Source organism: Rattus norvegicus, chromosome 19, assembly GCF_021556685.1.
Source record: "Rattus norvegicus strain SHRSP/BbbUtx chromosome 19, alternate assembly SHRSP_T2T, whole genome shotgun sequence".
NCBI lineage: Eukaryota > Metazoa > Chordata > Mammalia > Rodentia > Muridae > Rattus > Rattus norvegicus.
In genome coordinates, this window is record NC_141552.1 from 44,403,504 (window position 1) to 44,431,448 (window position 27,945).

General features: G+C 43.8%; 1 protein-coding gene and 1 long non-coding RNA gene across 4 annotated transcripts in view; one reads left to right on the forward strand and one right to left on the reverse strand.

Annotated features, from left to right (window-relative positions):
- Slc10a7 (solute carrier family 10, member 7) overlaps positions 1 to 27,945 on the reverse strand; it is a 224,073-nt gene that overhangs the window by 71,330 nt on the left and 124,798 nt on the right. For all 3 annotated transcript variants that reach the window (XR_015643306.1, XR_015643305.1, NM_001010948.2), the window contains 1 exon segment: positions 5,697 to 5,732. Coding sequence is in view for 1 of the 3 variants with exons in the window: in NM_001010948.2 (NP_001010948.1) it covers positions 5,697 to 5,732 (36 nt within the window). In the remaining 2 variants the exon portion in view is untranslated.
- LOC147999421 (uncharacterized) lies at positions 943 to 27,796 on the forward strand. Its single transcript, XR_015644080.1, has 3 exons — positions 943 to 1,094; positions 3,419 to 3,735; positions 26,326 to 27,796. It is a non-coding gene; the product is annotated as an uncharacterized LOC147999421 (long non-coding RNA).

A 27,945-nucleotide genomic window follows, 5' to 3' on the forward strand; every position in this document is an offset into this window, starting at 1 on the left:
TAATGTTCTTCTTTCATTCTTCCCTAAGCACATTTCAACCAGGCTTTGATTATATAATTCTGTGCAAATAACTTTAGTTAAGGTCCCCAACGGCAGCCATCTTGTTAAACCAACAGCCAGATCATTTTAACTGACCCATCATGTACACACACACACACACACACCCACGCGTCTTCTGAAACACATTTTCAGCTATAACCTGGGCATCAGAATCTCTTGATGTTCCTCCCAGGCAAAATGGAAATCCTTGGCCTTCTTCATGAATGTCTTAACTCTATAATATCCCACAGATTGATCTGGTAATTTTTTTTCCCTCCATTGTCATGTTTACCCCAGTCAAACTTTAAATTTCCTTGATGAGGAGCTCTACCCAGTGAATATTTGTGATCTGGACTGGACCAGTATGAATGCAGTGGATTGTGACTGGACCCTGAATTACAGACTCACACAATTAGTTATGTGTGTCTGTGCTTGGATGTCTTGAAGGCAGCTCAATTGAAACACACAATCCCGGACTCTCTGTGAGTTCCTTCTGAGTACTGAGTTCCTACGCTCTTCCTTGTATAACTCTGACACTGCAGAGGCTGGGGCGTGGTGTTCCTCCTGACCTCTTGGTCAGTTTTACATGATCAAGTTTTATATCTCAACTACTTCCCATCAGACTTTCAGCTTCTCTGGTCTAAACTAATAATCTGTCTTGCTATGAAACTCAGTAGCTTTATAATGGCCATCCAGTCTCCACCATCATCTTTTTATAACTCAGATATTCTCAACCCAGTGTCCAGAATTGTAGTGTGCCCACCTAATACTCAGGGAACTGAGGCAGGAGGGTCAAGAGTTCAAGGCTAGTATAGGCTACACAGGGAAACCCTGTCTAGGAAGAATGGAAAGAAAAAACAAACATCAGAACATTTACCAAAATTCATGCAGTTACTTCCTGTTTCTTTCAAGTTGAACCTTCATATCTTGGGTCTACACAATTTGGTTTTGGCTGCACCAGTGACATCAGAACACTTGGTTCTTTATCTTCTGTTCAATAAAGTCTGAGCTTATTGACCAACGAGAACAGCAAGTTCCTCACTCCCTCTCAGCAGGTCAGTCCCCTTGTTTTCTCTTCTCTGTCACACTCACATCAAATAGCCTGCATCTTTCCTTAGTTGTTTCTTTCCACTATGACATAACCTCTGTGCTAGTAACAACACATCTGTTCTGCTTACTGCTCTATGGAGGAAGACGGTTCCTGGCACATAAGAATTCAATCTGCATTATTGAATAGGCAATTAGTAGATTTAAATATCATTTTATTAAATAAATACAGGATGGAATGCAAGTGGGACAAGTTCAATTTTAACATCTATATATACTATAGAATATATTAGTAGAAAGTAATTATATAAGAGAACATTCAATACTATATAAGAGGGGAAATGTGAATGGATCATGCCAATAAATAGACAACAGGAGGACTAGACAGGTGGGAGCAAAGTCAGTTATCCACAAAAGCAGCAGAAATAAGCCGACTCTGGTGACAGATGTAGGCATGTGGGGTCTGCTAAACTTCCTGTTTCTCATCTGATTTCCTTTCTGCATTAAAGATATGAGAGACTAAGGAGAAAAATGCAAGATGATTCTCTAGAATCAAAGAGAGCTGTGGCAGAGGAGATCAGAGAACTGTCAGGCTGGCAGTTGGTTGTCACGAGTTCATGTAGGAGCAGTTATCACACTGAAGATGGCCCAGCTTGTTCAGGTATATGGACAAAAAGGTGCAGAGCTGGGTGTCAATAGGACTGGTGTGTTGAGATTTGGTCTGTTGCTATGTATTGTAGCGCTAAATTCTGTACCTGAAGGTCTAGACTTAAGACTGAATCCTCATGCTTACAGGCTTTTGTTGTGCAAACCCTGTTCCTCGATTTTAAATTATTGGATAAATAAAATTGGCTACAGAAAATTCCTGGGGATAGGTGGGTTTGGAGTGACCTGGTTGGAGGACCAGGGAGAGACTGAGGAAGAAGAAAGAAGAGAGGAAGCCTCTATGAGAGGAGGACAATGAGCTTGTGGCCAGGAGAAACAGCAAGTATCTGGGGTACACCACTGGGGAAGGAGCCAGGCAGCAGTTAGAAGAGTAGATTAGGGGTCCCCCCCAGTAATTGTCAAAACCAAATAAAATAACTGTAGTTGGAGTCTTATTTATTCGTAAGCTCGTCAGAGATAAGCCTAAAGCCTACACGGTGCTGTGTTGATGAATGCAGAGCAGTAAGGGGGTTGAACATTACTGTGATGGGCTCTGTAATGAAGGAATCATGGCCAGAGAGCACGGGCTAAAAGAGATGGGACGTGGGTATGTAGGCATAAAGACAGGGTGGACACAGTAAGACACTGAAAAATGACCAGCTAAAAAATACTAGACATTTCAGTGAGCAAAGAATTTTGGAGTTGGGCATATACCATGCATGTAGGTCAGATGGAGTGCTGGAAAACTTGCTTATGAAGGGTCTGCCTTACTGAGGTAGCTGGCTGAGGTACAGGGAAGGGTAACGTGTTGGGCTTGGGGTCTGGGGTTTCAACCATGTGAAGTCTGAAAACATCAGTGAGGAGTCCCAGCACAGAAGACAGGGGCAGTGAGCAGGACAAGGGAGAGGCTGAAGGACAATGCTTGACTCAGCCACAAGGCTCTGTGGCAGGAAAGGTGTGAGGCAGACATATGCATCAGAGGACAGGCTTCAGCTGGAGCAAATCAGTGAAGGGAAAATTCCGAGAGGAAGCTGAGATCTCACCAACAAAACCATACTCCTTAGTAACTGTGTTGGAATAACAAGCAATTTCCATCTTTAAAATATGGTAAGGTAATTTGCAGGGCTCATAGGAGTTTGTTGAGGTCTGTAGCCGTCCACAAGCTGGCAACCTTAAGCCAATGGAAACACCGCTTCCCAGTCTGGAGGCTGTGGATATGAAATCAGCACAGCCACGTCTCCTCAGAAGTGTGTCTACCGACATCCTCTGTCGTGTCTTCTAGATCCTGAAGACGGCTAGCAGTCCTTGGTACTCCTTGGTGGCAGATGCTATCGTCTAATCTCTGCCTCCATTGTTCACCCTGTGTGTCTCTGTCTCTTTGTTTTATGGAGATACTAATCACATTGGGTTAAGGACCCTGCCTTCTTCCAGTACGACCTTATCTGAACCAATTACATTTGCAGTGACTGTTTTCAAATAAGGCTACTTTGTGGTATGCTGGAAGCTAGGACTTTAACAAATCTTGAGAACACTGACAACTCAGCCAGTATTAGGGGTGTAGCAAAAGAATAACATGGCTTTCATGGAATGTGTTTGTTTTTTAAGTATCTCAATTATCCGTCCAGCTTAGTAAATAAGACCCAGAACTCAAGCATTTGACAAATTCTCATTGCAAAACTTACAACAGCCCCAACAGACAGAACGACACCATGAACATGAACCAAAAGTCAAGTGACACAGAAGCAGCCACCGAGGTGGAATGATGCCATCGAAGCAATGGGGAGAGCCCACCGCTTGGAAGGGAAGCCTCCAGCTTCTCGGCTGTCGCAGCACCTTACACAAGCGTACACCTTACACAAGTAGACCCTCACTACTTTACGCTGTCAGAGCAACTGCAGTTCACAAGCTCACAGTTTTAAATGGCGGAAAGCGTCTGGTAATGTGATGTTGAAACACTCATCAGCTGAGAAAACACCTAGTTATGACATGTGGCTGGAAAGAAAGGTAAGTGTGGAGTTCTCCTTTGAATCTTCAATCAGAATAGGGTACTATGCATTCCAGATCTTAGTCACCTAGTTGTGGCTGAAGCTGCCCCCACGCTGTGTGTGTGTGTGTGTGTGTGTGTGTGTGTGTGTGTGTGTGTGTGTGTGTGGACATGTGCGCCAAAGGCCAAAGGTCTTTTCTATTTGTTCTCTACCTTGTTTTGCTTTTATTGTCCTGAAGCTTTCACTTTGGTCAGGCTGGGCACCCAGTAAGCCTTGGGATTTCCCTTCCTGGCACCAGGATTACAAGCCTGTGCCTTCAACCCGGCACTGGAATTACAAGCATGTTGCATCATACCTTACATGGGTTCTCAGGCTCAAGTTGAGGTCCTCATGCTGGCTTCCTGGCAAGCACTTTACCACTGATGCATCTTCCCACCCGCCACAGCTCTTCTTAACTAAGCCACATGAACGAGGTATCCATATTTTGTATGTAGAAGACCTAGGCTATGCAGCCTATTCCTGTGCGTGTGCTAGGTGCTGGCCTCTCTCCCTGCCTTGTGACTCTCAGATTCACCTGCATTTTGTACCTGAAGAGGGTAGTTTCTGGTAAGCTTCTCCTGGGATGCCACATCTTGGATAAAAGCACTAGTAGACAATTCCAGTTCCTCACATCTAATGTGCAGGTCAGCACACAGCAAGTCACGTCTCCTGAAGGAATGCACATAATTGCACTCATTGCACACTGCAAATTGCAGGAGCCCAAATGCATGAGGTTTGCTCTGCTGAGGGAAGTGGCCTGATGACTCTTCTGACCTTGGCAGATCAGAGCCGGCATTTCAGAAGGCAAGGTGAGGCTTATTACTTGAAGGTAATGGCTATCATGAAAGATGCAGGATCCAGCTGTTTGATAGTGTATGAGCCCCTTCTCCCTCCTACACAGCTGGTAAGAAATGAAGTCCCTCACTCTATTACTCTAATTGAATTCCAACTTGGGTAATTATACTATAATTAAATAAATTTTCCCCATAGTTTTAATTCACTGATAAATAGTGCTAGTCAAGTGGCTTCATTTCATTCCCAGACACGCATCCCTCTCTGTTTCCATGATAAGTGGAGTGATTTATATTTGAAAGATATGTGTGCGGAAGAACCACACAGTTCATAAAATATTTTAGGTATCATTTATGATTACATATGCTTTGCTCAGCATGAGATAACATTAATTTCTATTATGATCTTTCATCTAATTTCTCATATGCTTAGTGCCAAAGGAAATAAGACAGTTAATTAGCATTTCTTGTTTTCAGAACAACTTGGGTTGAGTTACCCGGGGGCCTGTCTTTACTTGTAGTTTTGGCTTTTTCCCCCTTTATAGCACACGGTTCTGTCCTTGGGAGACGGGCTACACTTGGTGTTTATTTTCAGTTTTACAAACGGAAATGCTGTGGTAGTGCTCCCAAGATCAGAGCAAGTTGCAGTATTACCTTTGCTATCTCAGCTGCCCCAGATCTCCTAGTACAAGGTTCTTTTTCTCAAGAAGGCATCCAACACTAGTCACTATTAATTTACTTCAATTGACTGTGGGAAAAAAAAGATGAATAGTACACGTGTAATCCATGCCATAGGTCACTGGTTTATGATAATTTAATGATTTATCCAGGAGTTGGTGGTCTAATCACTAGGACCAGATGCTGTGCGGTTTTTCTGTGTCTCGGGGTTATTACTCTGGGCTCTGCTGAGAGAGGGTCTCAGAATAGAACACCAAGTTGCACAGAAGAATCCAGATTTCAGTGTTGTTGTAAGACTGACCTTGAAGGCTTGAGGGAAATCTTTAGGGGAGTCATGGTGCTGGGGTGCAAATGCAGGGCCTTGGGCATGCTGGGAAAGCCATCTACCACAGAGTCACATCTACAGTCCAATGGATGGTATTCAATAGAATATATCAATACAAGGTAAGAAAGGCAATATGGAAATACTCACGAAAAGCAGCAGGAGCACTGGAGTCACAACAATGCCCTGGAAGAAACAAGAGAGAGAGGCGATGATCATTTGTTTGCTGAGAAAGAATTCTTCCCATTTTGATGGCCATACTAGTCACCTCAGTCCTGTTTAACAAAACGAGGAGAGAAAGATGGCTCTCCTACATCACATTAATGTCCCCTTCATGATTATTTATGTAAGGCAACATTAGAACTACAACCACCCAATGCTCCTTAAACTTAACTTTCCCCTGTCTACACCTACATTTCCTCCCTGTAGAAATGTCCCACATGGGTGGAAGCTGGCAGAGAGCAAGGCTTCTCATTCAAGCTTTTCAGTCTAGCCTGGGTAAAGAGCCCCTTTCTGAGAGAAGACAGGGTTTGGTCCCAGTTGGGGTCCTCTCCTGAGCAAAGACCACGTTGGCTGTGATGAATGAGACGTCGTGATTCTGTAATGTGAACTGATCTCCCCAAGGAAATGAGCTGCGATCTCAAAACTCATTTCACTTGATTAGACTCTGTGTCTCCACGGTGGAAAGAAAGTCTTTCATCTAATTCAGCCACACAGGACCACCTCAGTCCCTCTGCCTCCCCCAGGCAGAAACGAGCAAAAGATTTGTTTTCTCGATGACAGGGAACAGTTTGAGGCTGTTGTCAATGAGGCAGGATACAAGCTTTTAGCTTCCTTTAAAAGTATGCGTTTTGAGTTGGGAGTTAACATGACAGGGTTCACTTGAGAACACCAGATGATGGTGCCTCTCTTAGTTCTTCCTTTATGTCTCAGAGCTTTGCTGTGATTTACACACGAAAAAGCATTTCATATTTTTATTAATGCACTCTACTTGAGAGCTTGAAATTTTAGGGTCAGAATGTATGTGCAAGAGCAAGAGAGAGAAACAGAGAGACAGACAGATAGACAAACAAACAGACACAGAGAGAGAGAGAGAGAGAGAGAGAGAGAGACAGAGACAGAGACAGAGACAGAGACAGAGACCGAGACAGACAGAGACAGACAGACGGATGGACGGACGGACGAAGACACAGGGCTGTCCTTGGCATTCACAGGGACATCCCCAGTCTTTGCAGTTAGTGTATAGCTGGGAATACAGCACGAGAGAGACTACAGGAACAATGATGGTAAGATATTTTTAGTTTACTCTCATGTGAATATCCTTATACAGACTTGTTTTATTATTGAACAATAGAATGAATATGGTTTATTATGCAAGGGGGGCAGAGCAGTTTAAACTAGGGGGGGGTCACACTTTTACAGTTTCATCACTCCAGCACGTGTTGTGGTTTATCAATCCCACAGTTTCTATGAAACCAGCTCTCACCAGCTCATTCTGGCCAAAGCCAAAACCATTTTAGCTTAGAAAGGCTGCTGTTAAGGCTAACGGATCCCCAGTAACAATAATGAAGTATGAATAGTGAAGGGCTGCTACGCTTTATTCTTAAAATTATATTTACTTCATATGTGCATGTGTAGAGACAAAGGGACAACTTAAAGAAGTTCATTCTCCCACTACCATGTAGGCCCTGGGATCAAAGTCAGCTGTAAAGCTTTGCCAGCAAGTGCTCCTACCTGCTAAGCCATCTCAGCAGCCTGAAAGGCTACTTCTGTCCTTTAGTGACTTGGAATACATTTAGAGATTGGGTGGAATTCTAGCCATCCAAAGAAATGTAGAAGTGAAAAATATCTAGCTGTTGACCACTGAACTTCATGTCATTTTAGAAACATTTATCAAATATCCAGTTAAATTCCAACACCGTGCTCCCTCAAGGACTCATGGGGAGTCCAACATAGAGCCTATATTCAATAGCTCATAGAGCAGTCGGGCATGCTGGTCTAGGTTCAGTACAGAATAAGCTGTAAGGCTAGATATTCTGATGTCATTTATCTTTGAGAGATTTTATGGTGGAAGAGAAGCTGAGGCTGGGAATTAACAGAAAGTGATCTGGCAGAAGAAAGGGCCAGCCCCAGGGAGGGAGAGGCAAGCACTCCAAAGCCATAAGAGGTTGTAGTGGTTTGATCACAGTAAATTCATGTGTCTGGATGCTTAGCATATAGGGAGTGGCACTATTAGGAAGCATGGCCTTAATGGAGGAAGTGTACCACTGTTGGGGGCTTTGAGGTCTCAGATCCCAAGCTCTTCCCAGTGTGGAAGCCAGTGTCCTCCTGGCTGCCTTTGGATCAAGACGTAGAATTCTCTGCTCCTCCAGCACCATGCCTGCCTGGATGCTGCCATGCTCCCCACCATGATGATAATGGGCGGAACCTCTGAAACTGTGAGCCAGCCCCAATGGAAGGTTTTATGCGTAAGAGTTGCCCTGGTCACAGTGTCTCTTAACAGCGATGAGACCCTAGGACAGAGGTTGGGCAGAAAAATACAGAAATGGGTGAGGTTGAGCAGAGACCAGTTCACCCAAGGTCTCAGAGGCCTGGGTTCACTCTTATCAGCAGCAGCAAGCTACCCAGGTATAAGGAGTTAATTAATAGTTACGTGTTTGGTACATGGACCTAAACACAAGCAAAACATAAACATATTATACTAATTATGTCTTGTCACTGCACTGGCAGCACTTCTGAGAAACAAGCATGACATCGTGGCAGGATAAGAACGTTTACCTAGGAGAAAGGTTGAGCATTGTCACTCTGGTGATGTCTGCGCTGTGCTAGAGGTGATGCCTACGATACTGGCTCTCACGGAGTGCCTGGGCGCCTTGTTCTTCCTGATACCCATTTCATTTGTCCTTATAATAACCAACAGGATTGGTAAGATTATTAATTGGTAGGATTATTAATGCTATTTATCTCTGGCGCATTCATGTGTTTTAAAATGTGACCCTCCCTGACTGAAGAGGGCACGTTACTCTGTAGCTCTCTTTCCTACCTGAGGAAAGAAGGGTTTTAAAAAGCCACGAAACCCAACCCAAGCTCACATAGCAAATTTGGCAGAGGCTGGATATGAACCAGTTTGCTGGTCACTGGAAGGCAGCTCTCAACCATCAGCATGACTTCCTGCAGAACTGCACCATAGCACACGCCTTTGACCCGGGGATGATCAGTGACACCCAGAGATGGTCATTCTGGAAGCAGAGCATGGGAAGCTGCAGGTTTCTCTGTGCAGACACTTCAAACACATAGTAGCCAATAGAACAATCTCTAGCTTTCTACCAAGGTCTAACAACATTTAGTTCTGAGGTATTAAAATGTGCACACCTTGTAATTCTGGCTGGACCATTCATCGTTATTTATCTGTGAGGGTTGTTTAAGTTCGTTAACTACAACTGGGTTACTAGACAATGCTGAGACCTCTTTTTCAGTTGTATTAGGGACCGAGTCATCTCCAACACCATCAGCTGTGATGTGAGCTCTATTATGTTTGAATGAAGGTAGCATATTTATTACTAAATGTATAATGGCCCGTATTTATGAAGTACTCATGTCAGATAGTGCTAAGGACTTTATGTCTACTATTTAATGAAATCCTCACAGCCACCATATGAGCTCTGTACTATAGACATCTTTAAACATAAGGTAAGGAGTTGAACCTTAAACACAGTAGTTGAATTGGGGGACATCTCTCTCCTTAACTTTGGAGCCCATATTTTGAATGATGATGGCTCATGGTAAAACTGTTTGCTATCTGATGACACAGGCCTCCTGACTGGAGTTCAATGGCCAGAACCCATGTAAACGTGGAAGGGACAACCTACTCTTCGGACATTGTCCTCTGACCTCTACATACTCACTGTGGTAGGCTCTTACTCCCCAAATTATATATAAATTAAATTAAAACTTAAAATCTTTGTATAACTATGAAGCCATTTCTTTGGAGTTCTAATTTAAGGACTAAATCAGAGAGGGGCATATACTCAGTGTGCCTTTTAATGACATGAAAGAACTGTAAGGTGAGCCACTGTGTGACACAGCTCATACGACCCTTTAAAGCTCAGGTTTTGAAATACCAGTGTTATACGTGGAGGGGTCCTCAACATTTAAACAGTGACAGACAGCACTAAGGACCGAAGGCTAGAAAGGCCTTCTCCTTCTTCTTTCCTAAAAGCTCCTCTAGGTGGGAGGCCACGTGTGGTGCTTCCGGCAGAAGAAGGTTCAGGGTCCTCTCAAAGTCTCTTTTTCTCCCATGTGTCAAGTAAAGCCTTCTGCCTGCAACACCTGAGAGCTCAAGCCATAAAGTGATGGCTTTCACTGTCTCCAGAAAACTCCCCCATTTACTCTGGTGTTGTGAGTCACTCACTGCGTAAACACAGTCTAACGACAGCAGCAGGAAGGGCAGAGAGTGTCAAGGCTGAGGCTGACATTCAGACATACACAAATAAACCAGGAAACCCAGGCAGAGCTGTAGCGTGTCCCTCACCAATGGGACTCATAAAAACCAAAACTGAAAATGAACATCTCATTGTATTTTTAATAGAAAAAGTATGAGGAGATTTTGCTGTAACAGCTATGGTGGTCTCATTTACTGACGTCTGAGGCCAGTCCCAGGGTTCTATGTAACTTGACTACAAAAAATGACAGAAGGTCAGCTCTGCAAAGGATCCTGGGACTTCTAGACCTAGTCCTCATCTGCCAACCTCCTCACAAGCCACATGAGCTGAGGAACCACTCAGATAACACTTGCTCTCCCCAACCAGTGGCCTGGCAAAAGGTCCAGTAAGAGGAGAGACACTTTCTTAACCTCAAGCCACTACCACTGTTGTCTGCCTTCCCTGGCAGCAATTTTGGGGAAGGCCCACCTTCCTTCCTTGGAGGGGCCTTTTCGCTGGCTCTTGAGTGGTTCACTAGAATCCTGGCCTCTTTCGCTCTTGCCTCTGGCCATGGATACATAAAGCTGCTGGTGGTGTTAAGCCCTCCTGGGATTCAAAGTCCTTCCTCCTGGGCCAGTTTGGAGCCCTGTTCTAAACATACTCTCCCAACATGCATGAAATCAGACCCTTGGAATTGGACAGAAAGGGAGCAGCCGTCCTTGTAGTGTGAGGGGGGAGCCCTCTGGCCAGGCCCAGGAGTCAGCACCTGAACACACACACCTTTCTGGACTCCTGTTCACTGTCAGTTAGTGGTCTGACTGAAACACGAGTATTGTAAATAAATGATTTGTCTTGTAGGGAAAAAGGCCCTAAAGGTTACTGTTTTATTGACCTGTAATAAAGAGCACAATCAGTTCTGTCTGTACTAGAAAGGCATTCAGTGTGCTTTTCTGGTGGCTATACAAACACCCATGATTGCCTCGGAAGCCATTTACCATCTGGTGATGCCATATCATCCAAGTGAGCCAAAGTCCAGCCCATCTATTCCATACTCGAGGAAACCATGCTGTCAACTTCTGAAAATTCAACTTTTGCAATACCTTTCCTTTGAGACTTGAATGTATATTTGTGCAAAGATTAACTTTAAAAAGTTAACAACAACTAGGATTCTTCCAGCTCTCCGCCTTTTGCCTTGTGGCTAAGAGATGAAGATATGTTAAGAAGCTAGGGAAAAGTCTGTCCTTCTGGAACAAGGTTATGGCAAGCCAGGATGTAACTAGTGGTTCTGGTTAACAAATTCAAAGCACTGAGTTCTGAAAGGGTGGTATGGGCAGTTCTGAGATCTCTAAATTTAAACAAAATGGGCAGGCTATGCAGTCAACGATAGGAAAGATACTGCAAATATCAACAGCAAAGTAGTTCAGTGAGGTGCTTTAAGGACAAAATAACCTTGTGTGGAAGTGTGTCTGTATGTGCAGCACTCAGATACTGAGGCGAGTCTGGGCTAAAGACTTATTATTCCACCCCCAGTCCTAGAAAATCAACACACCACCTAACCAAACAACGACCATGGTTACCACACAGCCTGAGTATGCGCTTGCTCTGTTAGATGCTGGGGTATTTAGTGGCAATTGTCAAAAACACATCCATAACTTCTACGTCTTCAGAGACAAGCAACGGTAACAATGTGAGGAGCTCACAGAACAGGAGTCTCAGAGAGCCCTGAAAGGATGGGGGTGGGGGGTGAGGAGGCAAGAGAGGGAGGAGGAGGAGCAGGAAGAGGAGGCAGAAGAGAAGGAGGTTGAGGTGGAGGAAGAGAAGAAGTTGCTGAAATTCAAATTGTGCAGTAGCAGTGCAGTTGGGGGGGGGAGGGGATGAACCCAAAGACACAGAATGGTCTTCTAATCAGTCCACCATGGTGTTTAGGCTTCACATCAGAGATGGGGAGATTCGATTTAAGCAGTCTTGAAATAATCATGAAGAATGTGAGGGTGGGTAGTGTCTCCCCTCCAAAATTACACTGAGCCACAAGATAGCACTGTTTTCCAACCAAGGAAGTGTCGGGTAACTTAGTCAACATTGGGTCAATTAAACACACATTACCAAGCTAGCTATTGCATTGTTCAAATATAATCACAGGGCCAATAGCCTCAGACAAGGAAAGGACAGCCAGATAACCACTTTGGAATGTCAGCTGTCCTCGGAGGTAACACTGATCCTTGGGCACTGTCACTCAAAGTAAGATTTTGACCAATGGAACTGATACCCAACTCACAATTTCTTCTTCTGCTTTTTAAGTGCACTAATCTGTTAAGTGTCCCTTTGAAATCTAGACCCTCCATAGACTGGAGTACGTCTCAGAACCAGCAGTGGTGGGCTATGCCCCACCCCAGATCTATTATTTCCTGATCTTCGTTTTAGCAAGCTTCCTGGGTAATCTGTAGGTGTGGCGATATCCAGTCAGTGAATTTAGAACACAGAGCAGAAGCTGTGTTGGGCCAGGTAATTATCTGGTGCTTCCCTGCTGGAATCACTCCATCTGACTGTTGTCCCTGGAAAGCAGCCAGGGACAACAGGTAAACAAGCAGGAATAGCCACAGGTGCCCTGGAGGCGATGACTGGCAGATCTCTGTGCCTTAGTATTGCTCTGAATTAACGACTATATTTCACAAAGAGAGAAGGGCAACAGGCTACTCTCTGAACACTTGCTCAGTGGACACATTTGCACCCTGAGAACACCCCGACACATTTCTTTGTAACTCCTCACCGGCCGTCATGCGATTGAGCAATTACCAATCTCCCCCCAGATGGGTATTAAATGACTTGTAGGTGGGGCACACACTTCCTCCTTCTCTGGTGTGCACAATGACATCTGCGCAACCCCAGCTGCTGATGGCACTGGCTCTGTCAGGGATGCTGAGTCCACAATTGCAATTCACTTTTCTCAGACTTGCTTCGGTCACTTGTCCGAGCCAGCAGACACGGCCTGCTTATCTTGATACAACGTTCCTTTTCTCATATTGACCATTTATGATCCAAAGGTGACGCTCCTTGCTAAAGATGATGGGCAAAGGAAGGGCCGGTGGGGAGGGGAAATAAAAGTACTGAACGGAACAAACTGAATTTAGGGTCCTGATATTCTGACTTGCAGAGTAGATAAAGAACACAAAAAGCGGGGCTGGGGATTTAGCTCAGTGGTAGAGCGCTTACCTAGGAAGCGCAAGGCCCGGAGTTCGGTCCCCAGCTCCGAAAAAAAGAACCAAAAAAAAAAAAAAAAAAAAAAAAAAAAAAGAACCAAAAAAAAAAAAAAAACACAAAAAGAAAAACATGTATGATTTCTCTCTCTTTTTTGTTTTGTTTTTGTTTGTTCATTTGTTTGGACATGAGATCAAACTTGCTGTAGCCAAGGCTGGCGTTGAACACCTGATTTCCCTGTGTCCCTGCCTAAGTGCTGGGATTAGAGATAAATGCCACCAGGCTTGATTCTTGTCTTACTTTTAAGTGGAATAATTACTCTCTCTGGCTATGAAGATTCACCATCCCATGCTAAATAGTTAGCTGCTAACCTGGTCTTTTCCATGCAGATTAACAGGGACTAGAACAACTGAGGTCCAATTAATGCTCACCGAGTGATGGATGTGGGCATTTTCTGTGTTTTCCAAGGAAACTTCATGTAAATCTTCTGCACGTTTACAGATTGAAAACACCATAAGTAAACCCAAAGAAGTGCCTTAAAAGTCCTAATCTACATGCAGTAGGAAGAAATAAAGTGAAGGGTTCGGTTTTGATGAGACATGGGCTTCTGGAGCCAAGGCAAGATCTTAGCTACCAAAGGTTCGTTTCGGCCTGCGGGCCGCCTCTGTGGGTGCACAGCTGTAATCAGAGAGTTTGTAATGTGGCTTTCCTGGGACTAAGAAAACAGTTCTCCACAGAAGAACAGCAAGTACCTCAGACAAGAAGCCTCGCTTCTTAACGGCGAGAGGTTGATTCCGTACGGCCTGGTGGTTGGCCAAAGCCTGACTGACTGAAAAGCATCTGTTGGCGGTGCTCGAGGAGCTTCTCACTTTAGACTCAGCAGCCTTTAGTGAAACTCAGGGTTTCAGGGCTGTGAGGAGACACCATGACAGCAGCTACGCTTATAAAGGGAAGTGTTTGATTGGGGCTGGTTTACAGGTCCAGAGGTTTAGTCCATTATAGTCATGGTGGGAGGTATGGCCACAAGGATGCAGATACTGAGAGATCTATATCTGAATTGGCAGGCAGGAGAGAAAGGGAGGGAGACAGGGAGGGAGGAAGGGAGGAATAGGGAGACGGACAGACTCTAGTGATAGGCTTCCCCCAACAAGACCACACCTCCTAATAGTGTCACTCCCTGGTGACCAAGCACACAAAATTACGAGCCATATGGGGACCATTTCTATACAACCACAAGTGGGTAGCAAATACTATCAAGAAACCAAAGGCCAGCATTTACTGAGAAATACTATACAGTAGATACTGTGCTAAGTGTTTTTCATTTCATCCTATTTCATTTATAATCCAAGAATGTAACCTAATAGTTTACACAGGAGAAACAAGAGGGTTATAGAGTGAGGCTAATGGGGTGCTGTGAAGAGGTGGGATTCAGGACAAGCACCACATTAACAGCTCAATGGTCAGGATGCAGCCCAAGGAATGGGAGAATAGGGGTGTAGTCAAGATGTAAGATAGCAATACAAATCAAATTTCATTTGTATATAAGTATAAATACTCATACATACAATGTCTCCTGTACACAGGAGTAACTTAACGTACTAAATGACCTCTTAGGTATGGGAGTAACCCTGGATCTACATTCTCACTGGCTTAAAGGATTACACATCTATTCACTAATCAAATCTTGGGCATTCACAAAAGAACAGTGCCTGGCTGATGCTAGGCTGTTGTTATTATTATTATTATTATTATCATCATCATCATCATCATCATCATCATTATATTATTATTATCACCATCATTATATTATTATTATTATTATCATCATCATTACTATCATCATCTGGAGCAGTGAATGGATGAATGAATGTATATTTACACATGCTTCTCTTAGGGAGCAGCATATCCACCTATTGAGGACAGTATCTTAAATGCTTCAAGACTCTGAAATTAGTAGTAATGAGTCAGCTGATATTCAGTGACCTGCTGAGTATGCATCCTAAGCTATTTTATGCTTTGTATACACATGATGCATGCGGTCCTTAAACACAGTTATGATAAAGCATAGCCTGACTTTCACTTTTACAGACAAGAAAACAGACATAGACAGGAGAAGTATACAGAAATTTAAAAGGCTACAAGGGGTGGAATGGGAAGCCATGGTCTCTACCATTATGTGTTTGTCTGCATCCTGAGTAAGAGGATTTAAGGAATGGAGGACATTAGAAGTGACCAGTCCCTCCTTTTACACACTATGAAACTGAGACCCAAGAAAGGCCCTCTCACCACCACAGCTGTCGTTAGCAGATGCATAAGAACTAGTGGGCAAGGGTACCACGTCTGTGCCCCAAGCTTTATTTCTGGTGGTACCTGTGCTCAGGTAGACACATGGTGTATAGTCTACATGCAGAAGAACTGAAGACCATTGCCTGGACTTATGATTTGCTACACACACACACACACACACACACACACACACACACACACACACCCCAACATGTGGAAACTTTACTGTGTTAGTTAAGAAAATGCAAATAAGTTGTAGAAGGAACTTTTAAAGCATTAGACTTTGATTCTGAAGGTAAATGGTTAAAGACAACAATGACTCATCTTGCACATTATGTTGTATATTATATACACCACATTACCCTTAACGTTTCAGCTAAGGCTCATCCCAATACCCTTAAATCTTAATTAGTAAATAAGCAAAAGAAGATTTAGAGCGGAAATAGCTCTATCTATAGTCACACTGAATATCTACTGGTTTTGGGTATATGTTTATATATGCACATGTAAGCCAATTCTCCTTGCCTGGCCTCCTGTCTTGGTAGGCGTGCTGGGATCACAGATGTGCACACTGTGCCTGGCCTTGCACGATGTGGCCCCAGGGACTGACCTCAGGATGCCAGGCTTGCAAGGCTATGGTTTCATGTATCCGTGGACTCTGCTCCCTGCCCCGCTTGCTTTTGTTCCTGTTGTTGGTATTTTGAGGCAAGATCTTCCTATAGAGCTGAGGGTGGTTTCAAATTCAACAATATTTCAGCTTCCGCCTTCCTAGGGCTGATGTTACCATAGCAAGTTAGATATTTATTTTTAAATGTATTCTCACAAGCATTTCCGTATCTTTGGAACTTAAAAGTGTCAGAGTAAGAAATGGACACCAGAAAAATCACAAACACATTTAACTAGTTCTTTAAGGGAACTAAAAAATCCACGTCAACATAATTTTCCTAGTTCCCCAGTAGAGGGCAACTTCTACACATTTTGATAGTTAACAAAACAAAAAACCAAAAAAGCCTCGAACAACTTCAAGTCCACGCACATCAAATCAGTAAGAGCCCTAAGTTAAAGTAAAACGATACAGCTCAGGGTTACAAACTGACCTCTCCTGGCGGGTAGCTATAAAATGTCACTCATAGAACTGAGCTAATTAGGAAATGAGTATATCTAATGAACGATTAGCATGATAATAAAAACACAACTTTAAGACTTGCGGTCACAGCAGACATCAGTTCAAATGACAGGCATCAGTGACTGAAATATAAAAAGGAAACAGAATACTGCTCTTATTATCAATTGTGATTGAGTTTTGGTGTACCTGATGAATGTGTTTTCGATAAGAATAGCAAAAAAGAGAAACGGAAAGTCTGAACACCTCAAGCATTTGAAACATATATAACTGTTCCTGATATTATGAAATCTGAATTCATTCTTATCAGGGCTCAGGTGATAATGGCAGCAGGCATAAAGGCGTAACTGATCTACAGTTATGTGGCAACCTGAGCAAAACCCCACAGCAGGACTGTGTTGCTCCATACATCAGCTGGACACAATGTCACATGTTCTAGCTTCTTCCTTTGTTCAACAATTTTCTATCTTTTTTTTAGTGTATGTGATGTGGCATGTGTTCCCATGCATGTGGGTATGCATGTATGTTCATACATGGGTAGGACCATGTATATGGATGTAAGTGTACAAGTGCATGTGTGCTTGTGGAGGCCTGAAGTTGATACTGAATGTCTTACTCAACTGCTTTTCATCACTCTTACCGTGGCTGACCAGAAGCTCACAGATTTCAGCTGCTCCAACGAGCCAGCACGTCCTGAGATCCCTGTCTGTTTCCCATCTCCGTGCTGGGATTACAGACAAGCACGATACCTGCTTAACACTTGTGTGTCCTGGGGAATCCCAATGCTGGCCTTCACACTTAGTTGCAGGGCAAACCTTTTATACCTTGATCCACCTTCTTTGGGTGCTTAGAATGTGACAGGCACTATTCTAGAAGTTAAGGACACAGACTGACCAAATTCTCTGCATTCTTGGAGGTTATATGCTATGTAGTAACATTCCCACAACATACACAACATATAATAAAGTTTTCTAAAAGGAACTTCCAAGACGGATAGTTAACCATCTCCTAACAATAGTCTCTTGATTAGAAAATTAGTGTTTTCAATATGGATGGCTATTATAAGGAAAAACGGAAATGCTTCATTATTTTAATATTACTTCCCTTGCACAAAATAACACAGGGATCCCATTAGGAAAATAGTTAGAAGGATGAAAAATGGGATTTTCTAGTACCCCACTAAATCATAAGATTGTTTACAGTGAGTCCTTTCGGTAACAAAGAGCACATCAGTATGCATCCGCCCCTGATCCTCCGTCATCAGGCAGCTGCTGTGAATGACCCAGGACTATAGCTGTCTTCTGGCCATCATATCTACGGACTACCTAGAGCTTACCTGTCCTTTCACAACCGTGTTTCTTAGCACTCTTCCCAAAAAAGAGTATTCTTCTATTTGACTTATTTATTGTCATTTTACTCATCTCTGAGTCCATATATGATTTCCCCTGAAAATGATAGGCTCTGTGGTATATACACTGTTGATCGGTGAACTTCAGAAGCAGCCTGGGAATATGACATTTAATTGCTTACAGAGTGACAAACAATAAAGGGGGACAGGCATTTGCCCTGGACAGGGTCTGCAGTAACTTCATCAGTCCACACACAATGCAACAATTTCCTGCTGAGTTGGAATAACAACCATTTTTTAAGTCAGGAAATTTTTATAACAGATTTGTTGTACAACCCACTTAAAATTTCAATGCTATAACCAAGACCCTTGTATCATTGTGTTTGTAATACTGCTAAAGCCACATATTTGCTTTCCTGCCTCTTTTTATTTAAAATGCGGGCACTGGACTTTTTAAATTTATAAAAATATGCAAAGGAAAACCCATGGCACTAGGTGGCGCTGTGGGACCTTGCAGGGCAAAGCAATACCAGAAAGTTCTGTGCTAGACAGACTGTTGTGGTTGATTCTGTGCGTATAAATGCACGTTAGATATTTTGTATGTATAGTCCAATGCCACTCTCATAATAAAAGCAGCACGAAGCTGAAGTAAGTTCACCAGAACTCTATCAGGAAGACACAATCTCATTTCTAATCCTGTGTCCTAATTCCTACGTTTTTAAGTTTCTTTTTCATATAATGAATGCATTTTCGAAGTATGTTTCTTAATCAACCCTTTTAAAATTTACTTTAAAGATACCTTTCATTTGAGACTAAAACATTAACATTTAAGACTAAAGCAAGTCACTAATTACATATTTTTCCCAAAGAATTTCTCCTAGGAAGTTTCTTCCATCCAGGTTCACACCGTAGTCCTGGGCTATGCCCTCTGCTCCCCCAGATGTGTCTGTTCCCCCAGATGGTGTGACTGCTCCCCCAGATGTGACTGCTCTCCAGGTGTGTCTGCTCTCCCAGATGTGACTGCTCTCCAGGTGTGTCTGCTCCCCCAGATGTGACTGCTCCCCCAGATGTGACTGCTCTCCAGGTGTGTCTGCTCTCCCAGATGTGACTGCTCTCCAGGTGTGTCTGCTCCCCCAGATGTGACTGCTCTCCAGGTGTGACTGCTCTCCAGGTGTGACTGCTCCCCCAGGTGTGACTGTTCCCCCAGGTGTGTCTGCTCCCCCAGGTGTGACTGCTTGCTGCTGAGCTGCTCATTTGGATGCAGCTGCCGGTTGGTTCATCAAGATAAAAGTAGGAATTAGGTGGCAGGTGAGAAGATAAAGACATGGACAATATACATACTCACACTCAGATAAACACAGGCCATCTGCCCTGGACTACACACCTGTGCCTGCTCACTGATCCAACTTGCCCCTCCTGTCCCTAACTGTTTACCTACAAGTGATGAATCTCAAGATAACTCAGGTCAAATAAAGGTGGACAAGCGACTTGTCTGTCATCTGTCCACAATGTTCTATCACGTATGCAGGCCCCTCCTTAAGAACAAATGCTACTAGTGACGCGGAGGTAACAGAGTGCACAAACCTCAAAGTTAAAAACTAAATACTGAAGGGTGGAAACGTATGATTACTGCAAGTTTTAGATGGGTAAGATTTATCCTCATTAACAGTGAGGATGGAGCTTATATTACAGGTCCGCGGTATGATTAAAAGCAATGAAAGTGACTTTTTAACAAAGGTAACCAAAAGGCCTGTCTAAGAATGCTGTTCTTCAAGTCTGTCAGGTAAGAGTGCCAAGCTCATCTGTAAGCTATGCACCGCTCACAACAGCTTCAGTTGCCTTTGGAAAGCCCTTTCTTGCCACCTATGAAAATAACATAACATCTGGTCATTCCTGAACTTCTGGAGACCACGGAGAGGACAATCCTCACCTTAGGTACAGGTCTTGAAAGATAAACATTGAGGCTGCAGTCTCTGGGCAGAACTGTGTCTCAGAAAGCCAGTGGCCTGGTGCAGGTCACAGGTCACAGGTCACAGAGGGAATTCGTTAGCCTTACCCCAGCACCCAAGGTAAAAAGATCCCTTTGGGCATTTCAAAGGGTGTAGTGTCTATCTATACACAGGTGTTTCTGCAAGCACTAAGAACCATCTGGAAACCAGGTGCAGAGAAGTGGAAAGAGTGGGAGGAGAACTGGATGAGCATCCTATGGTCCCTGTTCCCTCACCCATTTCTGCAATCTGCCTTCCCTCTCAGAGTAGAATGGAACAGGGCCTTCGGGATAGCAGCAGGGCAGCCATCTTGCTGCTCTCCCTCTTCACTGCCTCCTTAGAGAACAGCGCTCTCTAGAAGCTTCCATAGGTATTGCAGCAGCTTCACCAGCCGGGGAGCAGACTCCAGCTGTCCTGAGGCCAAGCCTGAGGAGACAGATTTTCCAGATGTACTGGGATGCTGTCCTCAGCTTTTCATTTCCAGTATGGCAAGTACAGGCAGCCAGAATTCGTAGGACCCACGCGCTCTCTGGCCCTCAGCAAACACGATGATTGTGTGATTTCCCAAGTGTTGGCATGAACCTTTTCTCACAATGCTTGTGACTAGGAACTTGGAGGAGGAGGCATGACTATGAGTACACACCAGTGCTCTGGTGTTTTGGGTTTGCTACAGGAGTAAGGGGGGCAATCCGGTCAGAAGAGGGAACAGAGAGGCTCTGGAGTGGGCGATGGCCATGCTATTACTCAGCTGGGTCCAATGCCGTACCTCAAAACGGACCGTTGCCCTGTCTTTCTCTTGGTGCTTAAACTCTGGGAGACTCCAACCCAGCCTCCACCCTGCCTACCCACCTACGTCCACCTCTCCACCCTCTATGGGTGCTGAGCCGCTCCTGCACGAGTCCTTCAGTGGCACCCTTCCAGTATCTCTTCCTGCTGCTACGCAGGTGTGCTATGTGTCTCCTCAGGAGCATGTCACACACCTACAACCTTCCACTTACTTACAGACCTCTCTCATGTGCTGCAGATACCACTTGGTGAGAGGGCTTGCCCCCACAAGGCCCTGGGCTTGATCTCCACGCACAGCAATGAAACCATCATCTTTCTTTGGCTCCATCCTGGGCCAAGTCATGAGGGACCAAGATTATTTTTGCTCTATCTAATATTCTATGTTCTTAGAAATAGTCTAAAGCAGAGTACTATCTCAGTCAAGGGTCAATTACTGTGTACCTGTGTGTGTGTGTGTGTGTGTGTGTGTGTGAAGTCAGAGGTCAGAGGTCAATGTTGGATAACTTACTTTACCACTCTCCACCTTCCTGTCTTTTTTAATTATATGCTTATGAATGTTTTCCCTGCATCGTGTATGTGCACTAAGCCAACAGAGGCCAGAAGAGGGCACTGGATCTCTTGGAACGGGGTTACAGACAGTTGTGAACCACCATGTGGGTGTTGGGAACCAAAGCCAGATCCTCTCCATGATACCTCTCAGCCATCTCTCCAGGCGAGACTAGCTGGCCAACAAGCCTTAGGATCATCTTGTGTTTGCAGATCCCAACCCTGGGAATACATCTTGTGCCACTGTGCTCAGTTTCATGTGAGCGCTGAAATCTAAACACAGGCCCTCATGCTTGTGCAGTAAGCACTTGACAACGGCGCCATCTACCTCAGGCTCCTCAACCGAGTTTCTGCCATAGGTAGCATTTGCTACACATACTTGCAAGTCACGAGACATGCTGCAGGGGGAATCCATTTTGAGCCAAGCCAGGAGATGATGCAGTTACTGAGGGTCTCCATTAACAGACGAAGAAGCCATTGCACACGGAGGGTAGCTGATTTACTCAAAGAGAAGCAATGGTTTTTGAAGTCAGGATTTGATAAATCTCAAACCTAAAGTTCTATTTTGTGTCTCTTTCTCTTATAGATTTATATATACATGTATGTATGCATGTATGTATGTATGTATGTATGTATGTATGTATGTATATATGTAGGCTTAGCCTCCATTGATATGGTTGGAATTCAAGATTATTTTTCCGAGAATCAATGATTAGTTTACAAACTTTAGGAAACAATTTGCAAACTGAAGGCTTAATAAGCCTGCTGCTTGTAATTCTTAAATGGTAGACTATGTTCTGGAATTAAATCGTGTTTAGAAACCATTTTAACAAACAATGAATTCATGTGAAGGCTTTCTTAGCTGCGCTATCTAAATGCACAGGGCAACCTAAGAGACGGGGACAAAACAAACCCAGAACCTGTCAGTAGAACATGGTAAAGACCTGCAGAAACTGTGCTGTGAGATCAGGTGTTGAAAAAGGAATTAAATCAAAGAGTTTAAAATCTCAGTATGAAATACTAACAGGCCCCCTTTGTATCTGAATTACAACTTCCGGCTATGTGTATTTCTCGATTATAAAGTCAAAGATGACCTTGGGTACTTGGTCTTCTTGTCTTCCGGGATTTTAGTCAGGGCTTCCTGCGCACTAGGTAGGCTGTCTACTAATAACCAGAATATATCCTACTACAGGAACAACAAAGCAAGAGTCTAGGATAACTATAAATCCTAAATCATCTATCTAAAAATCCCTATTTCTCCGGTTAAAATTCGATCTCGTATTCATAGGGTTTGGGTAGTTTTATTCTGCAACAGGTCCTATAGTTTATAGGACACTTATGGTGGACACATGATACAAGGTTGGGGAAAAACCATGGCATGGGCATTTAGTTTCGACCCTAAGCCAAGTGGCAACAAATGGAGACACAAGGAACAAGCAGGCTGGATCCTGGGGACAATGGAAACTCACTCGGATGGGCAGGGGTCTGAAAGGGAAGGAGTGATTGCTAACTTGCCAACCTTAGGCTGCAATGACTCTGGATGACCAAGGCAGGCCAAGCCTGGAGGTGCCAGGAAATGGTCTGGGGCGAGGAAATAAGGATGTGGGGTAGAAAGAGCAGGGACAGATAGACGAGAGTGCATGCAGGACAGGGCACAGCAAGTGGGACTTGAAACAACACTGATGGGGATTTCATGCAAGACACTCATGAAAAAAATACCCAGTCCTACTTAATAGCACCCTTCTCAGCATCTATAAATTAAATTAAAAAGGGCAATTAGTTTAGGGAATATTTCCAATGGTACTGTCTGGAATTTAACTTTCCTGGGCCCAAAAACTTTTATGTGTGTGTTATTACCGAAATGTCAGGGAACCAAAGGCTGAAGGCATGTGGGATAGGATAATGACGTCGCGGGATGGTATGTCTGACCTGGCCTTCCTTCCGGTGCCGGTGAGGTATTGTTCTCTGAAGAATTTGTGTTACCTCAGTAAACTTAGTCCTTCTGGAGTTTTTGTTAGCAAGGAGTTATTTCTATTCAGAAATGGAAAATTCAAAGACCTGCCCCACCCCTGGCTGTATGGTAGTCTACACGGCCGTGGACTGGCACAGTCTGAGGGGCCCAGGCCATGTATAGAAAGGCATAGCTACAGCAGTGGCCAGTGTCATGGGCCTGTCAGGGCTCTCTTAAGAGGAACAAAACCATCTCCTGTGCCTGCTCTTAGAAAATCCAGCATAGGTGAGGATGAGGAAATCCTACGAGAGAGAGGAGTAATTTCCAATATACAGGTTGACTTTGTGTAAGAAATACATTTTAGAAGCAGGCTTGAAGGCAGAAACGTAATGAGGGAGGAAAGCCTTGAGAACAGACAGAAGAAAAGGTCCACACTCGCTCATCAAAGGCACACTTCAGAATACAAATCCATTTCTCATCCATCTGAGGAAAAAGTAACAAACAAATAGAGGTCGCCCGGCTCCAACCTCTTTGAGCCAAATCCAATGAGTTCTGCATTAACAACGAGGCGTAGTCATGTTATTTCAAATCAAATGCGTGCAGTCACCAAGCTGACTGGCTAACTGAGGTGTGTGCTCTCCTTCTAAATGAATGAAGTGTGTTTACAAACTGATCTGGGGAAGCAAGGCAGGCGTGGGGAGGATGGACGTGAGGAAAATGTGCTCTCAGCTAATCTATGGACTTCTCCACGATGCAGAACACGGCAGAGGCCTTCACTGGGATTTTAATACATTTATTTCTATACATTGCGGCAAAAATTTAGTTACTCTCCCTTCCTCTAGTGGATACCCGGGGCAGCAGCTGGAGGGCTGTGTATTTAAACATGGAATGGAATTCTGGTTTCCCTCTTGCCACCTACAGAAATGTGCTTGAAGAGAATTAGAAAAGATGATTTTCTTGGAGTGAAATAAGTATATTCACTTTCCTGCAAGGTATCTGACAGGCTTTTTAAACACCCAAGTCATGTTTTCAAGAAACAGACAGAAAACCTAAGTGTATAAAAATAGCATTTAAGTTTCCTGAGGCTTCATGTTCTTAAATGTGTGCCCTCTGTCTTCTTCCTGGATGCTTAATGCTTCATTATTGTATGATGACTTGACTATCGTACAAGTATTTCCAGCAGACAGTGATGTAATCATTGTATATTATTAAGGAGGGCTCAGCAGTCATGTTCTGTCATCACAACACAGACTAGGTCACACGCTGTACTGCTCAGTCACACTTTGCAAAGCTGAAAAAGCATATTTAACACCAGCACCAAAGCATTCGCAATGCCCGGAACAGATGAGAACCAAATCCACTCTCTTATTGTTTTAAATTTAAAGTGGCCATAATTTACTGATCATTTATATAAAGTATAATTTAGCAAAGCAGACTTCCACAAGTGCTGAAATATCTGATTTTCTCAGCTCTTGATTTTTTAACAAATGATTTATGCCAGTTCGTGCATGAATAATCCTCACGTATTCTAACTCAGACTCGGAGACCCACGGCACAGAGCCTCAGCTAACACAAGCTACAATCCAACACACGACCAGTTGGGCCTACTGAGGTACACAGTGTGCCTCGAATTCACGATTATTAAACGTTTTACAAACTCAGAGACTGACCCGAGACCATTTTAAAAATCTTTTACTATGAATTTTTAAGTTCATATTTTATTAAAACAATAATGGGGAGGGAATTTTTCAGTTACCTGACTACCATGTGAAAAGTACTTTACATAAGTTAGGTCAATCTTTAAAAATCTAATGATGACTGTCGATCCAAACAGGAGATAGCTTCCCAGGACGGCCATGACCACCAGGGACTCCTTCCCCTTATTCCAGCCTGGACCTCCGCAGTCAAGCACAGCCCGGTAGGGCTCTGGGCAGCACACACCTCCCATTTAACTGCTCTGACTCTCTTTCCCTGACTGCTTTATTATAGCGGACTCCACTCCGGTCTCCTCCCTCCTACCTATACCATCAGAACACATCTTGTTTAAGTCTGCAGGCTGTGGAACTCAGGTTTGCACTCAGGTTTCTCTAACTCAAAGCCCTTTTTCCTATCTGACTCCAGCTGGTTCACTTTCAAATACAGCCATAAGAAAGGTTTCCAAAAGCTAAAACTGAAGGAAACAACACATTTCCACCACGCACCCAACACCTCTACCAACAGCCTACATCTGAAGAAAGCTGGTTCAGTCAGGGAAGAAACAGAGGACATGCTCTAGGTGTTCACTTGGCCTTGTTCTGAGTGACGCACACACCACAGGGGTGAGTGGCAGTGCGCAGTTCTGGAGGGATATGGTTTAGATTCTTTTCATCAGTAATAATCTAAATCAGATGCTACACATGCGGAGATGGGCACAGGGCATTTTCAGTGATGCAGAATTCCCAATAGTATTCAAGCACGGGGGAAATGTATATGACCACATGTATGCTGCCCAATCGTCACTGTCTATGCAAAGTATTTTTACCATGTTTTTAGTTGTATTTAACACATATCAGTGTTTGTCTGCATGTGTGTGTAACTGTGTACAGTCCGCAGCCTGCAGAAGCCAAAAGTGGGAGTCACATCCTTTGAACTAGAGTTACAGATAATTATGAGCTGCCACGTGGGTGCTGGGAGTTGAACCCGGGTCCTCTAGAAACGCAGCCAGCACTCTGAACCACTGAGCCATCCCCCTAGTTCCCTGAAGTACTATTTAAATGTGTATTTGCTTTTATTGATCATGGATGTATAAGTGTGGGTATCTATGTGTGTCTGTATGCATGAAGGCGTGTGGTACTCATGGAAGCCAGAAAAAGGGCATTGGATTCCTTAGGCTGGAGTCAGAGGCAGCTGTGAGGCATCTGACATGGGTGCTAGGAAATAACTCATTCTCTGAGAGAACATCAGGGACTTTCAGCCACCGAGCCACCTTGCCAGCCCGGTGAAATATGTTTGAAGTAGAAAATTTAAAGAGGAAAAATGAGTGCCCAGTATTCAGCTCCCAAATGCTTCTTTCATTCAGAAAAGACTCTTGTAACTGAGAGAAGATAGATTAAAATGATTACTTTGATTTTTACACAGAAAATATCTGTCATCTAGGTTAAAACGATGGTTGTGTTCTGCCATACGCCCACTATTCCTTGATGGTTACTCTCCACTGTCAACCCGACTGGATTTACAATCACCTAGGAGACACATCCCTGTCCAAAGAGAGTTAGGTGAGAAGAGAAGGCCATCTGAATGAGGGTGGTGCCATCTCGCCAGCTGAAGCCCTGGTCTGAATTCAAAGAAAGTTAACTCTGATCTCCGCTGCCCTCTGCTTCCTGTTCCCTGACTGTGACAGAGGCTGAGGAGTCACAGCCATGACCCACTTCCATGCCTATGCCTTGTCTGCAGTTCCGAACTCTGCTACTCCCCAAACTGTGTGAGCCAACCTAAGCCTTTCCTCTCTTAAGCTGTTTCTCTTCAACAGCAACTTTGATGTCGGCGACAAGGAAATAAATCCATTTCTCTATAAATGCTATAGATAAATAAATGTAGGAAGATTTCAGCAGCATCTTGAGGAGAGCTCTCATGGGTCATAGTTATCCAACCTCACTCAGAGTGATTCCTACACAGGGGTGAGGGTGGGAGGGGCACCTCAGAAGAGCATGGAGAACAGCGTGGGAGTCCCGCCCACTCTACACCTACAATGACACGTTACTGACAGCCCTGCTCAGGTCTAGCCATGCTGGCATACTGGTGGCTCACTGCAACTTTAATGCTCGATTTTCTGTTTGATCGTCAAAAGGAGCTTCTTTTCATAATATTATTGAGTATTTGGACCTTCTATGGGTAACTAGGTCATGTAGTGTTTATTGATTTGTACAGGGTGTTCCTACTACTTGGGTACAACTGTATGGTTGAGTGACTGAAAAGGGAGCACTGGCATTCGCTCTGTTCACAAGCGCTTCGGGAAACATGGTTTTAATTGTCACGAAATGGAGCTGATCACTGTTTTAACACACAGCTCTGATTTAGGACTTAGGATGCAGCGTTTTCTTCAAGTGGATTGGGTATTTTAAACCTGCAGAATGACCAGAAAACCATAAGTTCTCCATTCACAAGGAGTATTTGAATTTATGAAGCAAGAGGGAAGAAGGGACCCTATTGAGTCCTGGGGATACTGCTCTCCTCACACCCAGTTGCTTCGTCATAAATCAACCAAGCTCAACAGACTGCAGACATTCACCTGAGACTAAGTATATCGTGTCTTCTTCTTCTTCTTTAAATGAAAACCCTCCTCATGAGGCACCTGATGTATTAGGCAAGTTTCTTATGATACGACATGGTTGTGTGGAATCAGAAGGCTTTTCATTACAAAATGCATGTAGAGTGCTCTACGGCGGTCGACCCAAGGATGTATTTTTCTTATAATTAGATTTTTGTAGGCCTGTTCTTTGCCATTGGACTTGGTGCATCTTCATGAAAGAAAGAACAAGAACAACAAACACTAGGCAAGAAGTTGGAAGAATTTGCAGCCCCTGACCTCCTAACAATAAATTGTTCATGTCCGTGGCATTGAGTTTCCATGACTGTGTCACAAGGTTTCACTTGCATTTCTAATTTTTTTTCTTTCTACCAAATGCTTCCAGACTAACAACCAGGAGCCATCTTTGATCCCCTCCCACCGGCTCCCTGTAATGACTCTCAAGCTTTCCCTACTTCTGATTACTTTGA